At 40.0% G+C, this 14,703-nt stretch overlaps 1 protein-coding gene across 1 annotated transcript in view; it reads right to left on the minus strand.

The window, feature by feature from the left end:
• Window positions 1-14,703, minus strand: part of SPHKAP (SPHK1 interactor, AKAP domain containing) — a gene marked incomplete at its 3' end in the record, with an annotated part of 98,215 nt that overhangs the window by 29,921 nt on the left and 53,591 nt on the right. The window contains exon 3 of the mRNA XM_084267472.1: window positions 13,758-13,868. Within this exon, the coding sequence (XP_084123598.1) occupies window positions 13,758-13,868 (111 nt within the window). The remainder of the gene's footprint in view (window positions 1-13,757; window positions 13,869-14,703) is intronic.

The raw sequence follows: 14,703 nt of genomic DNA on the forward strand, positions 1-14,703 counted from the left end.
ACACAACTAGATACAAGCTGTTAGACCAGAACCTAAAGCAGCAGTATGTGGAAAAGTATATATATATTTTTAAACTGAGCTACTTTCCTCTACTACTTGATGATGCTTATCACTTCGTTCCGATACGCACTGTGTCTTCTTCCCCCTTTAGTAGCATAATGTTGTTGTATATCAGAATTTAGACCGTGTTACTCATTTTCATACTGCGTTTCAAGCAGCAGGGCAGGTCTCCTACATTTTGTTCATCCCTGAGCTTAGATGCCTTCATTCTGGACTACAGCAGGGAAAGAAGGAATGGGGAGGTGCTACTTTGCAGGGCAGCTAACAAAATCAGCTCCTCCGTGGTTCTCACACGCCTCCTGAAATATGTCTCCTGATAAATCTGTACTCAAAGCCTGTGGAAAGGATTTCAGGACTGGAGGCAGTGGATCAGAAACTATTGTCTCTAGACAGGGCCTCTTTGCTCCCCTGGTTAGTGAGATTCTTCTGTGCTACAGATGTACTGTTCTGTAACTTCTGCTCTTGAGAAAATTATGTGGGAACTAAGGAAGAAAACACAGAAGTCTGATGATGGGTTTTGTCTGAGCTCAGCTGTATGGTAAATATAAACAAATATAAAAAGAATAAATACTATGTTTGTAAACTCTTACTGGTCAGGATAATGCCCTAAACTCTTCTCCCCACAAAGCCCACCCTGGACCTAGTGCTGTTTCCTGCTTCCTGGCTTGTACAATTCAATTTTTAAATCAAGATCATCATGTTTTCTCCCCTCTGCGATGGAAAGCTTCATCCTTCCCTTAACAGTGTTTGCATTCAGTACACAAAAGATCCAGCTACAACTGACCAGTATTGCAATCAACAGAAATTACACCTTTATAATAGATGCAGTGACAGCATTTGGTGACAGTGTCTTAGTTCTGTGCACTTTATTGTCAGTGTCTAACAGAGTCACCCTGTGGAAATCTCTACATTAAGTACAAATAACCACCCCACACTTGTTCCAAGACTGAACCAGTTTACTCTCTAGAAACTTTTCCCACTTAGCAACTAGCTAGAGGTTTCCACTGCAATTCAGAAGGTAACACACCCTGTTCTAAGCACTGAGTTCACAACACATGGCATAGCCTCTGAATTCAGCTCTTCACAGTCTCTAAATACTGCCTGAAATCTACTAACCCACATTAGTTCAGTCACACAAAGGCCAATGAAGATAGGACACAAATGACTGGGAAAACAGGAACTTGAGAGCAGAAAACCAGGAATGTCAGTGCCAGGTTTGTCAGAGTCAAGGATTAGCCTCAGAGAGCAGAGATGCCCTCTGCATTGTGTACCCTCTTAGCATTTTGTTCAAGACATTCTGCTGTGTCACCCATTCACCAGCTCAGCCTTTTACTGTGGGCTTTGCTCCTGTTGTGGCTCCTCCCATCATTTCTGAATAAAGTTCTATAATAAAGATAACATATGGTTGCCAGCAGCTTCAGTCATTTTAAACTAAACCTGTAGTGACTAACCTCTCTTTCTGCTGAAGGAGACTTGCATAGCATGTCTGCTCACGTGTGCCTTACGAATTCCAGGGCAGTTCTGCCCCAGCTGTTAGACAGGTTATAAATAGGTAGAGCTCTGAAGCAGCAAGATTACTTGAAAAAGACGAAATATTACATGTTCTTGTGCTTGTGAAGTAGTCTGGAAAAAGAGTCAGCTGATTTTCTGATTGGCTATGTGAGTGCTGGGATTAGAAATGTCTCCTTACCTACATATCAACATTTCAGGGCATCTTGAGGTGGCCAAGTCTGATGACCCTTTCCCTTCAGTAGATGGTTATGAAGGTGTAGCTTTATCTTGTTTCTCTGTTGCATAAGCAAGGTTTGTGTTCACACTCAGCTGGTGCACTTAAGTCTCTCAGCTCCACCTGTGTTCATGAAACCTGCAGGAACTTTTAACTTTGGATGCTCTTACCTACTGTCAAATTAGATAGATATCAACCTACAGGTTGTCACCTGCACCACATGTACTCACAAACCATCTCTGCATTGGAAACGAAGATCTAATCTCCAGCACACAGAGTCTTGTGTGGCATCTGAAGCACGTTGGATACAAGATCCTGCAAACTGCAGGGGAGTGGCAAGAACACTGTCAGGGCAGAAGCACCAGCTCCTCCTCCCGCTGTCAGCACTGGTGGCAGCACAGTCTGTCTCCTTATCAAAGCTACCCACCCTTCAGCCGCCTTTGTTCTTCTCACCTGCCTCCCACAGACCATCAGGCCTCAAAAAGCTGAAGCCCAGTGCTCAGTTTTTGCTGGTGGAGCCTGTTGCTGTGGGAGGCTGTTTGACATGGGTCCCTCAAGACACCGGACTCCTCTGTCTTTCTATTTAAGCCTCTCAGAACCATCGGGGGAGGCCCTGTTTGCCAAATGTGTCTCTCAAAGGAGTGGGCCTGTAGTTCTGTCTGCTTTTCCATTAAGTAGGGGTTTGCTTTGGTGTTGCCCTCTCTTTCCCTCTGTTTATTTTTAGAAGGCTGTTCTGTGTTAGCATCCATTAAAAAGCATTTAAAAATCTTCTATGATAGAACCGCAACTTTTTGAAACGAGATCATGAATCACCATGCCTACCATGCTTGAAGACTCTGGTGTTCAGTCACATAAAAAAGATTCTTCAAGTCAGTTAATTTGACATCTTAAATATATGCTCACAAACCCTAAATGCCACTGCATAATTAGAAAGAAAGCCTTAACTGAACTTTGAAATTTTCTTCCCCACTTCTTTATTTACTCTCCCCTCAACTTGAATTTGCTCTTTCATTGCTCTCAGTTGAGTCTGAAATTATTTCTGTTGGTAAATAGACAGCCAGAAACCATAATTATGCTTCTTTACTGAGGCTGCAATCCTAGGTATTCTCTTCTTTTTTTACAAAATTAATCAAACTATTTGAACTATCTGTTTCAACGAATTGTCAAACTATTTTTATGCACAGAAATCCACAGCTGCTTTGGGACAGTGTTCTGCCTAATTACATGTAGTTTTGGACAGATTTAGGTCTTGGCCCAGTTAAAGTCTGATCTATTGATTTCCAGAATCCAGTATGAAGTAGTAAAGAGGAATAATTTAATCTCACAGATTTCTTTAGGCATCCTTTTTTTTTTGGGGGGGGGGGGGGGGTGGGGGGGTGAGGGCATGGATTTGGAAGGACTCCTCTTACCCAAATACACTGTTTAAGAAGCAAGCTGGGAAATTCTTTGAACTCTTCATACTGTTCCCTGCAGTGCTTTCTGTGGCATCATCCCAAAGTTGGGCTCATTATAGAAAGCTCCTACAGTGATGATTAAAGTCAGGGCTTTTGTAGCTCCCAGTGTCTCTACAGAAGAGAGATAAGAAATTCTGGTATCCACTTGAGGATTGCACTGGATCTTCTTGGAAAAAGGAGCCAGAAACCTCAGCCTAAGCTAATTTCCTGCAACACTATCAGGAGTGGTGTTTTAGATCATTTCAGAAACAATGTGTGGTTAGGTTCCTGGTTGTTCTCTAACTTATGCTGATACTTTAGGAAGGTAAATAAATACCTCGGCAAAATAAACTCCTATCCCTGTTTCTGCAAGGAAAAGAAAAAAAACCCTGTATACTAACACTATGATGGTAAAATCTATGTTGTGCTTCTTTACAACATCTTTATGCAGAGCATGGTGGCTTGTGGTGCATTATAAAGCATGTAAAGGAAAAGACACTTTTGTATGGTTTCTGGTAGAGAGACAAAGGTCCCAACCATTCACAACCTGCTAGCTGAAATTTGTTATCAGGATATAGAGTGTTCTCACACCCTTTTGGTTTTTGTGGTCACCACTATTACTTAGCCCCTACTGCTCCACCTCTGAGTAGCTTTGGGAAGCAGGCAGAATTTTGTTTCCTGCTTTGATAATTAATCTGTGTTCTGCCATGGGTTGGATGAATGTATTTTCATTTCCAAATTATTCCCTTCCTTGAGCATAGAGATAAACGCCTTCTGAAGAAGGATGTGTTACAAGGATTGACATCTCCTTTTTGTAGAGTTCTGAGGCATTTAATAAGAAATAAGGAAACGGAAAATTACCAGTTGTTGCTTTTGTGTTGCAGTTATTTGCCTTTAGATTGCAGTTTCCTTTCCCAGACTGACTAAACTCTGGTGACTTATTTCCCCTGCCACTGACTGCCATCACTTCTTTTTGGAGTCATTATTAGTTATAACTAATATGTATAGCTCAACTTTCTGGTAGATAGAAGACTGAGAATGGTATCAGAGACATAGATTTCTCCTCCATCCATTGTAGAATTTGATCCTTTAATTCTGAATGGTTAAAGAGGATCTTGAGTTGGAACATATCTTATAGAAGGTGTTTGGAATAGCCTGGTAGTGACTCAGGGAAAAAAAATAAACCTTCTGGAAGACAGAGCTAATTATCCATTAACGTTTGGATGCAGTGCTTGTCTCACATTAATTTCCATGCTTGCCAAAATTATTTTGGCAGAGGAATCAGCTGTGAAATGTAGAAACAAAAATATTAGTTTGGAAGTACTAGATATGCCATGTAGCTGTTTGCTCAAATGGAAGTGTGAGGCAGCAGTATCATACAGACCAAAGAATTTTCAAGTGATAACCCCAGAATATGAGGGAGCTCAGGCACACCACCTGCACTATAACCTAAATAACTCTGGCTTCGTGACAGGTATCCCTCACTTATACAGTGGTACCTTCCTGAGATCAGGCTACTGCAAACCATCAAAAAATCCAACCTTGTTAAATTAGGACCACGGCACTCTATTGACAGTTTCTCTGTCCAGAACATCAGAGCATGCAGGGCAGGTTGGGGAAACATCAACTTGAAGCTAAACCTGGGCCTCCCACCATACAATTCTTCACATCATTAGAGCAACAATTTCCCTCTCCAGCTGTGGGTGGAGAAAGTATTTTTTTCCCTTTGTTTCCTGTATTTTCATTAAAAAAGCCACAAAATTCATGTTAAAAATCTCTCCCATGTGGTGTGTGGCTGCTCCCTAACATGCAGATGAGGTTTCCAACCACTCTCCTTGCAAGTCTCATGGGGCACTTCGAAACGCAGACAACCCAGTATATACCATCTTCTTTCAGTCACTCAAGTTCACCTAAATAAGTCCTGACATGACTTTCCTGTGCCTCCCCAGGCCAGCAACAATTATTTTTGAGGTACACATCCTATGCAGTCTGGAGGATGTGTTATACTGCTCTCCCTCCAGCATTTTTAGCATTTTTAGCATCAATTTAGTCCCAATTACTCTTGAGAAGGTGCACACCTCAAATGACTTAGTGGATTTGTGGATCTTGATATTTTAGAGACTGTATTTTAATGGCTGGACTGCCTTAATCATACGAATCATCCCAAGTGATCTCTTCATAATCTGATGCTTCAAAACCAGCTGTGAATATTTTCTTCCATTAAGGCTTATTCCTTTGGATTTGATGTAATTAATTGTCACTTATGACTTAAAGAAAACATGCCAATAAATATTTATACCACATGGGCCATCTGCTGCCTCCAGTGCCCTGTATACTTTAACGTTTAACAAACTTCTATAAGCCTCGCGCTGCGATTCGTGTTAGAGGCAGCCTGTGGTTCCAACAGCAGCATCCACTTACAGATGTCCACTCTGGAGGTAGCCCAAGAATCAAATTTCTTGATATAGCAGTCCATGGAGGTCCTGAGAATCTGCCAGTGAGAAATGCTGGAGGGAATACAGCGGCAATACCACGCTTGTTTATTTATAGCTTTGTCAGAGTAAGGTTAAGCATCTGGTTCTCTTAAATACAGATAAGAAAACACTGCTGCATCAGACTATCACAGAGGGACAGGAAAGAAGACAGCAGATCTAGACAGAAGATTAAAGAGTGTCTAAGTCTGAAGTTACAAGGAAAGAAAAGAAAATCAATTGTCAGTCTTCCCCACCTATATAGGAGGCAGCTTTTGGCTGCCATATAAAATACATGTGTGGTACTGAAAATGCAGAAATACAACCCTTTAAGGACATCTTTAATTTTTGCCTTAACATTAGCTCATACACGAAGATGTGTGTTTCAGAGCCAAGTATGTACAAGAGCAAAAAAGCAAAAGATATTTTACAGATTATAGAAGTAATCTTTTCAGAGGGTCTTTTAAACTACTGCTCAGTTGGCCTGCACTTGACTCCATAAGGCAGAGAATAATTGGTGAAGAAGAGGATTTCTTATTTCTCTGTGCAAGTGAGAGAGGGGGGTCTCTGGAAGGTACAATTCCTTACCACAGCAGCAGGAACACCCACACATGCCTGAGAAAGGACTAAGCCTCAATGCCACAATTTAGCCTGCAGCTGTTGATTCTTGCTCCTTGTCAGGATATAATTAAGGTATCGTCAGGCTGAATAGGAAGATGGGACTTAAAACTAAAAATACCTCTAGTAATTATGGCTTAGATCTGAAAAGCAACGGATGGGTTTTGATTTTTGAAAGAGACAATGCTGTTCTTGAAGATGGTTGAGTAATTACTGAGTGAAAGGTAAAATAAACACTCTTGTAATCCTCTGTCTGAATGCCATAGTGCTGAGAGCGTGCATGCAACCTCATGAGGGAGGGCAAACATCTTATGTAGGTCTGTCCCTTTTATGCAGACAAACAGGGCTCTGGTATGTTTACTAGGAAATGTAAATCATCAAGCACAATAAAACAGTTGTCTCAGCTATGTATGGTCACTACTCAGGAACACACATATGGTTTTGATTAAAAAAACCCTCCTTTGGGATTCAAGATTGCACTTCCATACTTGACTTGGTGAAGAGCCTTATTGACTCCTACCAGTCCTGGAAAGAAACATCTGCTTTTCTGAACTCCTGTAAGACCAGCTCTCCACCCCTCAGTAAGGGCATATGCTTTCATTCTTCAGTCAATATGGAGAACATACTGGGGATAGGGGCCCAAAATAAGAGATACAAAATGTCCCAGTGCTCAGATTTCAGCTTCCTGGCCCAGTGTCTGCACTAGTGTTACCAAGTTACCTGGAAGTATTTCTAGTGTCAAAGGCTGATGTGACATAAATCAGTATGTTTGTACCTAAGCATCTAAAGATATGTAGTGTGCATCCTTAAAAAGACTTGGGTGAAGGAATGAATAAAAGCCACTCATAATCTGCTTTTATTCAACTGAAAGCTGTTCTCTCTTATTTTCCCTCAAAATATACCTTGCCAAGGATTTCCCCTTTCTGCATATGTTATCCTTCAGTTTGAATTAATTTGTGGAACCTGTTTCCTGCGTGTTTTTGTTCCATCACTTGAGTGAGCACTGGCATTTGCCTGGCAATACAGTGAGATGACTCAAGGAAGAACTGTCCAGAAAAACTAATTTCTTAATTTCAGGGTTACTTCTCTTTTTGAACCAACTTACTGCACATTTGTAAAACACCAGGTAGTAACAAAAAAATAAAGTAGAGACTGTAAGGCATGATTTGGCTCGAATTAATGCACAATAGTATCCTTAACCTCCTCCTGAATCTGCTTAAAAGCTTGATGGCTAAAATGCAGTGGTGGTTTAAGCCAGCAAAGCAGCTAAACACCACACAGCTGTTTGCTCATCCTCACCCCCCAGTGGGATGGGGGAAGAGAATCAGGGGAAAAAGGTAACATTTGTGGTTAACATAAAGACAGTTCATGGGGAGAGAAAGGGAAAATAATCATAATACAACAGAACTGCTCACCATCTGCCAATCACTGCCCAGACAGTTCCTGAGCAGCCCTGCTTTCCTGACCAGTTCCCCCAGTTTAAATACTGAGCGTGCTGCCATATGGTATGGAATATCCCTGTGGCTAGTTTGTCCTGGACACGAATGGTCTCAGCTTCTTGTGCAGCCTCTGCTTTCTTGTTGGGAGAAGCTGAAAATTCTTTGACTGCTTGGCAATAACTAAAAGCACCAGTGTGTTATCAACATTATTCTTAGCCTAAATCTGAAATACAGCATTATGCCAGCTGCTAGGGAGAAAATTAACTCAATCCCAGCTGAAACCAGGCCAAGTACAAAGAAACTGATGATGCTTAGGTAGCTGCTTAGGACAGCAAAGCTATGCAGTGGCCAGGTAAGCAGCCAGTTCTGAAAATCCAGCTGTTATGATAGCAAAATTACATTCTTCATTAGCTCAGTAAACAGATCAGAGACAACATGATCCATAATGACATCACCTGTTTGCTTTCTTTACAATCTGTTTTATTTCTCACTCAGGCAACAGCCTTGCCACCCTTCAATAATATAAGCATTGATTCCTTTCCTTGAGATGCTAATGTCTGTCTTGTAGACTGGTTATGTTCTCCTGTACTCAACCAGCTAGCAACACCAAGCAGCAATTCTTCTTCCTGGATGTTTCCACCTTCCATATCTATCACTGCCATTTCATGGTATAAAGTTTGTGTTTCTACTTCTCCAGGATACTTAACAAAAAGTTTGGAGCATTTCTGCCAAAGTCTGGAAATCCCATTGCATGGAGACACGCTGCTTGGGAAGGGAAGGATGCATTTTCCTAGATGAGTGGTCCTCAAGAGCAATCCCTTGCTAGGCTGCAGGGATTGGAAAGGGCTGCTTCCCAGACTCTGTGCTGGGACAAGGTTGTCATGTGAAGAGGGAGAGGATATGGTGTTGCATTTTGCAGGAAGATTATTGGAATCTGGGTCCATTTTGAAGGAAAATATTTTTTCAGTGCAAATATAATTTCTAATGGCTTTTCTATCTGTTAACTGGTCTAGAGTGTGAAAGTCCAGAGAATTTCTGGAAAATTTACTGCTATGATTTTTGAATCCTGAGGTAAATGAAGGCCAAATGTCTTGCAGGACTATAACGCCATATCTTTTTTGTTTTATTTTGTATCCCATTTTTTTTCTAAATTATCTTTTCATTAAGACAATTAAGAGATCTTTAGCAGCACAGCAATGCCACCTTAATCATGCCAGCATTGCTACACCGGCATTGAGAAGAGGAATGCCAAATCTTATGAATTGCTGAGAAGAATCAGAAATTACTTTTCTGTGCACAAGATTAAGACTTTGCCCTTTAGGAGAGTCCAATGCTAGAAGAAACTACAAATCATCTAATTAATGAAGAATTTACATTTCTTAACTTGTACTAACATAAGCCAACCGCAAATATTCGGAACTGGTAATTAAAGTAATTTACATCTTTGGAGTGAAAGTAGGGATAAAGTATCTGTCATTTTTTTTCTTTTAAACTAAGGTTTACTTGAAAACATGCCCAAAGCAGGAAGCATTTGATGTAGGTCCAGAGAAGGATAGTTGGCAATAATGGTGAGGACAAAGGTCTACACAATTATGTGGAACTACATTTATTTTATGAGGTCTCTTCATGGGGTAATAATGTCACATTACAGATATTTTAATTATATTTATAAATCACTATGTGCAACTTATGAATGATTATGTCTTCTGAATCCATGTAATTCTATTAGGTAGATTTTGATTAAGTTCTTATTCAGTGGAAGCAAACAAGACTTCCATAATTAAACTACCTTTAAAATTTATACTATCTAATTATATGAGCATGAAACTATGTATTCTAATCTGCAGCAGTAAAACACTGCTGAATGGTATCATTGTTAATTGAACTAAGTTTCACTTAATGTTTAGCAATTACGCAAATATTACCTGAGGAGGAAAAAACCACTTAAAACATCAGTGCAGAAGAAGTTGTTCCTTGATGAACTTTAACCTTTTTAAGCAGACATCATGGCAAAATCATATAGTGTCATCTGAAATAACAAGTGTAGCACACTTCAACCCCGGTGTGTTTTAAAGAGACCTGGTAGCACGTTTTACTCCCATACAGAAATGAAAACAGTACTACTACAGGATTTACTTTCACTTTCTTCCACTGTGTCCTACTTCAAGCACAGAGAGGCAGCTGAAAAAGATCTCTTTCTCACTAGCCTGTGTGGGACGTCGCCCTAGAAAGCCCTAGTAACCTGAGACAGCCCTGTTACCCTGACCTCAGTGTGTGTAATCTCATTCCCTCAATGTAAACACAAAGAACTGGACAAAAATAGTATGCACATAAAGTAGAAAAGGAAAGTTAGGACAAGACAATTACTTAAATTCTGTTCACATCATACTCACTATACATATAATACTTCTTTTCATAGAAAACACACCAACATACTGCCACTTTGGTATAAAAACGAAGAACAGGTACCACATCTTGCTAATATTTCTCCTTATGATTTCTATTGTGAATGCTTGCAGATGGATTTGAGTAAATATGGACACACTAGCATTTGAAATCACAGTTTTCAGAGCTCAGAACATTTCCAACTTAAGCAGATATGAAATACTCTTCCTCTAATGCAATTCATTACTGTCATACTGTAGTGGCTACGTTTTCACTAACCAGTTTGGAAATGAATGGACTGTTACATGGACCAAAATTCCTCTTCCACTTAAATCATCTCTGAAAAAGTAGTCTGCTATAACTGAGTTAATTGCTTAGTATTTTAATAAATCAATGTTAGTATACATGATGAGCATATGTAGGACAGCCATGAGTCTATTTTTACTTGTACTAACTGTGCTAATCTGTAATGGGAAATAGTGAATACAGCATTTATGAAAGCTACATTCATATGGTTTTGCTGCATTTATAGTTACAGTAAGATGAGACCCATTATAACTAAACATGAACTCTTCCAAATGAAAACTGAACACTAAAGCTAAGTGTATCACCAGCTATCTTTGGGAAAAGCTGCCATTAATGATATAGCATGGTTCAGATTTCTTTCTTTGTTCTGCAAACCTAATGACAACTTTCAGAGGGAGTTTGATTAAAACATCTCTGGCACCATTGGCAACAGCAATTTATAAATCATCCACAGGAAAGAGAAGACAGAATGTATTTTCTGCTAAGGACAGTCTGGTTTGCTTGCTAATTGAAAAGCTGGGGAAAGTATTCCATGTTTATACCCTTCTTCCTCCCTCATTCCTGCAGCTTCTGCTTGTTTGGTGTCAGTCAGGACTCAGGATGAAAAGCTTTGCTCGTTCAGGGTATGATACTGAACTAATGCTTGATCCTTGCACAGTGGTTAAATTCCCTGCCCTGGTTTGCCCATGTGTGATGCACAGCAAAATGAACCACCCACATATCTAGGGTGAGGAGAGCCATTCTGGGGAAAAGAAAAGTGCTTATGTTCTGATACACACATCAACTTTTGACAGTTAATGTCAAAGTTTCCTAGTTTACTGCTTGCATTTACTCTTTCTCTTGATGTGAACAGTAATGTTCCAAATTGATGCTTCTCTTCTAAGCTTCTAAATTAATGCTCTCTATATGTGCTATTTTAATTTCACTCAGTATATTATATTACATTCCACTTCAATCCTATTAATACCAAATTCTTTCAATATAATATTCTTTCTTCTATAGCAATAACTAAATTGCATAATCAACTAGGCAGTAAAATCTTGCTTTGAAAATTGCAAAACCTGTGCATGCATGTGTGTAGTGTTGGCACTGTGTTCCAAAAGCCATCTAGGGAAAGCTGACTGTCTTCTATGTACCCTGCGTGAGGAGTAGGCAATGGGAGAAGATGTCTTGGCAGACCTTGTTTCAAAGCATATCCTAATATTCCTCTCATGTAACAAAGAAGTCAGTCAGGGTCTTCTAGTGTAGCTTAGGATGGCATTAGGAAGTGTGGGGCAAGGCACCTTTGCCCACCCTCTGCCAACAAGCAGAACTACACCATCACATTCTACTAACGCAAATTGTTTTCTTAGGAAAGAGCTGTCTTGTCTTTTCTTGGACAAAGAGGGGATTAAAAGACAATTATCACCTTGCATGACTGCCAGGGAAAATTGTTGGCATTCAGTACATGTGAGATTTGGGTCTGTGACTTGCTGAAATCCCTTACCTCAGAATCTCAGGACTGTAATGAAAAGTCATTTCAGTGCTTCTGTCTCTTCTCTCATATCTGCAGAATGGTAAGAGTAATTCGTATTTTCCCTACAAGGTGACTGACCAGGACTAGATAAAACCTGATTTGTGCTTTCAAGAGTAAAAGTATGTATCATGCAGCTATACTGGGCACTTTAAAATCAAATCTGCGTATAGTCTTGCTTTAACAAACTCTGTCTCTCAGTAGCTCCATCCTATCAGAAACAGACATCTCCTACAAGATTCAGAAAACCATAAAGAATAAACCCAAAGCTCAACATATCCAAAAGCAAGTAATATTTTTTTTTCTTTTTAGGATTTGAAATACTAAATAGTAAATCCAAATTACTCTGGTTAATGCTTTTTGCATTCAAGGCAATCCTTTCCCATATCAAACAAGGATACCAGTGATTACCTGACTCTGTTCTGGTTAAGAATGTATTCAGGACACTGTTCAAGTGATTTCAGCTACAATTGAACAATGCTTGTACTTCCTAATACCATGATCCTTTTACTTGGGAGAATATCTGTAGAAGGCTTAAAGTACAGGAACTGCTGTCTGTCTAGCACGGAGAGTAAGAAATTAGTGCCACTAAACATTGCTCCTTAATACTACTTCCTTGTTTCATGTGGAATCATCTGAAGCAGACACAGGAGTCTGTCTGGTTTCACACCTTGTACCTCGTGTGGCTGCTTACCAGCATGCTCTGCATGATTAGCTTCTGCATTTTCCTCACTCTTTCTTGTAGAAACAGAGAGCAGCAGACAGCAGGACAGTGAATTCAGCCCTATAACCTTTGAGCATATTCCTAACTTTTAACTACTGCAACTGTACTTTTGTATCACTCTGCTGTTCTCAAGTGTGCTGCATCACCCTCAGGCAAGACACAAAGCCTCTAGTCATTGCCACCATGGGATGGAGATGCAGTTTCTTGACAGCAGGCATCTGGGTTCATCAGCTACAGCTGAAATGTCCACGTCCTTGAGGGAATCCCAGCAGACTCCATGAGAACCCACAGCTGGTCTTTAGGTTGTGTCCAGCACAAGCAGTGCTGAAAACATTTTTCCTGAGAAAAAACTGCTCTTGCCTCACTGGGGGAAGGGAGTAGGAATCAAATGGGATTCCAAGTAAGGACCTGCTCCCCTGAGTCCTTCATTGAACAAAAAACTACTATGCTGATAGCAATGTACTTCCACCCTGTTTTGTGTAGATAGTGTGTAAAGAAACATAACAACTCCTATTTCTTCATATATGCTTTAAACCAAAAGTTGTTCTTAATTGCATTATGACCCACAATAGTGAGATTTAAATTTAAAATATAAAGTAATTCTGTTTGAGGTCTTTAGCAGCTTCTCCTCACCTAATATGGAATGAGTTTTCTATTCAAATGTATTTCTAATGCCTTCAAAAACACTGAGCAGCCTTTACAACATCTGCTCTTTCCAACCTGTCACTTAAAGACTTGCAGATCGGAATAATTTTCTCTTTGGCTTATATTTCCCTCATGTCAGTTGCAGATTATGAACATAAAAAAACCCACGGAGGGCCACATTATCTGAAGGCCAAACGTGGGGAAACCTCTGCAGTAATCTTCATTACAGTGCTTTGTGTAGAAATCTGTATGTCTTTTTGCTTTGTATTTTGCTTTGAACAGAAAGCTGGAAAGTACAGACACTGTAGATTGCTATAATTTCAGTGTTGGTTAGTCATTGCCTTTTTTAATTTAACATGTACTGTGGTCAGCCCCACACCCTACCCAAATAAATCTCAATGGACTTTTCCCCAGAGGAGATTACAGTGAGTACTTACTGAGGCACAGTTGCTTTCTGACTTGTCTTCCAGAAAGCCAATTTGGCATGGTGTCCTCTGATTCTGCAGCCAGTAGTCTGTTGATTCTAGCAGACTGTTACTGCAGAGAATCTGTTAAAATAGTTAAAAATTGTTAAAATAATTAAAAAATTTACCCAATCCTACTATGCTTTGGGGGCCAAATTCTATTCTTGTAACTCAAGGAAAATCTTGCCCACAAAGCTCTATTTGGGGCAGGACCAGGACCCATCTGGTTAATGCCCCTTCAATCATGTAATTTATATATCCCCTTAAGTATGAGCCTGTTTCCTTTCAGAACTGGAAGTTCTTTGAGATACTCGAAGGAGCTGCCTAAACCCAACATTTTAATTGGAAAATATTGCTAGGAGTTCTGTTCTGTGTTAAAGTGATAAACATGGATGTTGGGAAAACTAATTCTGTAATTACAGCAGAGTGCAGGCACTTGCAGCCTTTATGATTTACCACATCTCCCTCCACAATAGATCAGTACCATTCATTCTGCCAGCAGCCTCATTCCTGGGACTGCCTGGACTACAGATCCTCTCTTCTTAAACACATTTTTCTGCTTTCTGAGGAGCTAATGCACTTATACCTGCTGCAGTGACTACTGAGCTCAGCCAGTACCCTGAGACCAAAACTTTGCATTTAGACTCCGAGATGACTCAGTCCTACAGCTTATGCCACAAACTTTGCTCAAACAAAATCAAAACACAGACTATAAAGAGGCAAAGCCAGTTTTGCAAGTCCTATGCTGAGATTGAACTGAATTCCACACTTGTTGCCTCTGTACTAATATTCCTTCATGACAAAGGAGGACCATTAGTATTTTTAAAATATCTAGATAACAGCAGTACAGCTGCAACGATGATGCTATTTATAGAGCATTTTATATGATTATCATCTTCCCCATGCAGCAACGTTAAGT

Source organism: Gallinula chloropus (assembly GCF_964237585.1).
Source record: "Gallinula chloropus genome assembly, chromosome: 8".
Lineage (NCBI taxonomy): Eukaryota > Metazoa > Chordata > Aves > Gruiformes > Rallidae > Gallinula > Gallinula chloropus.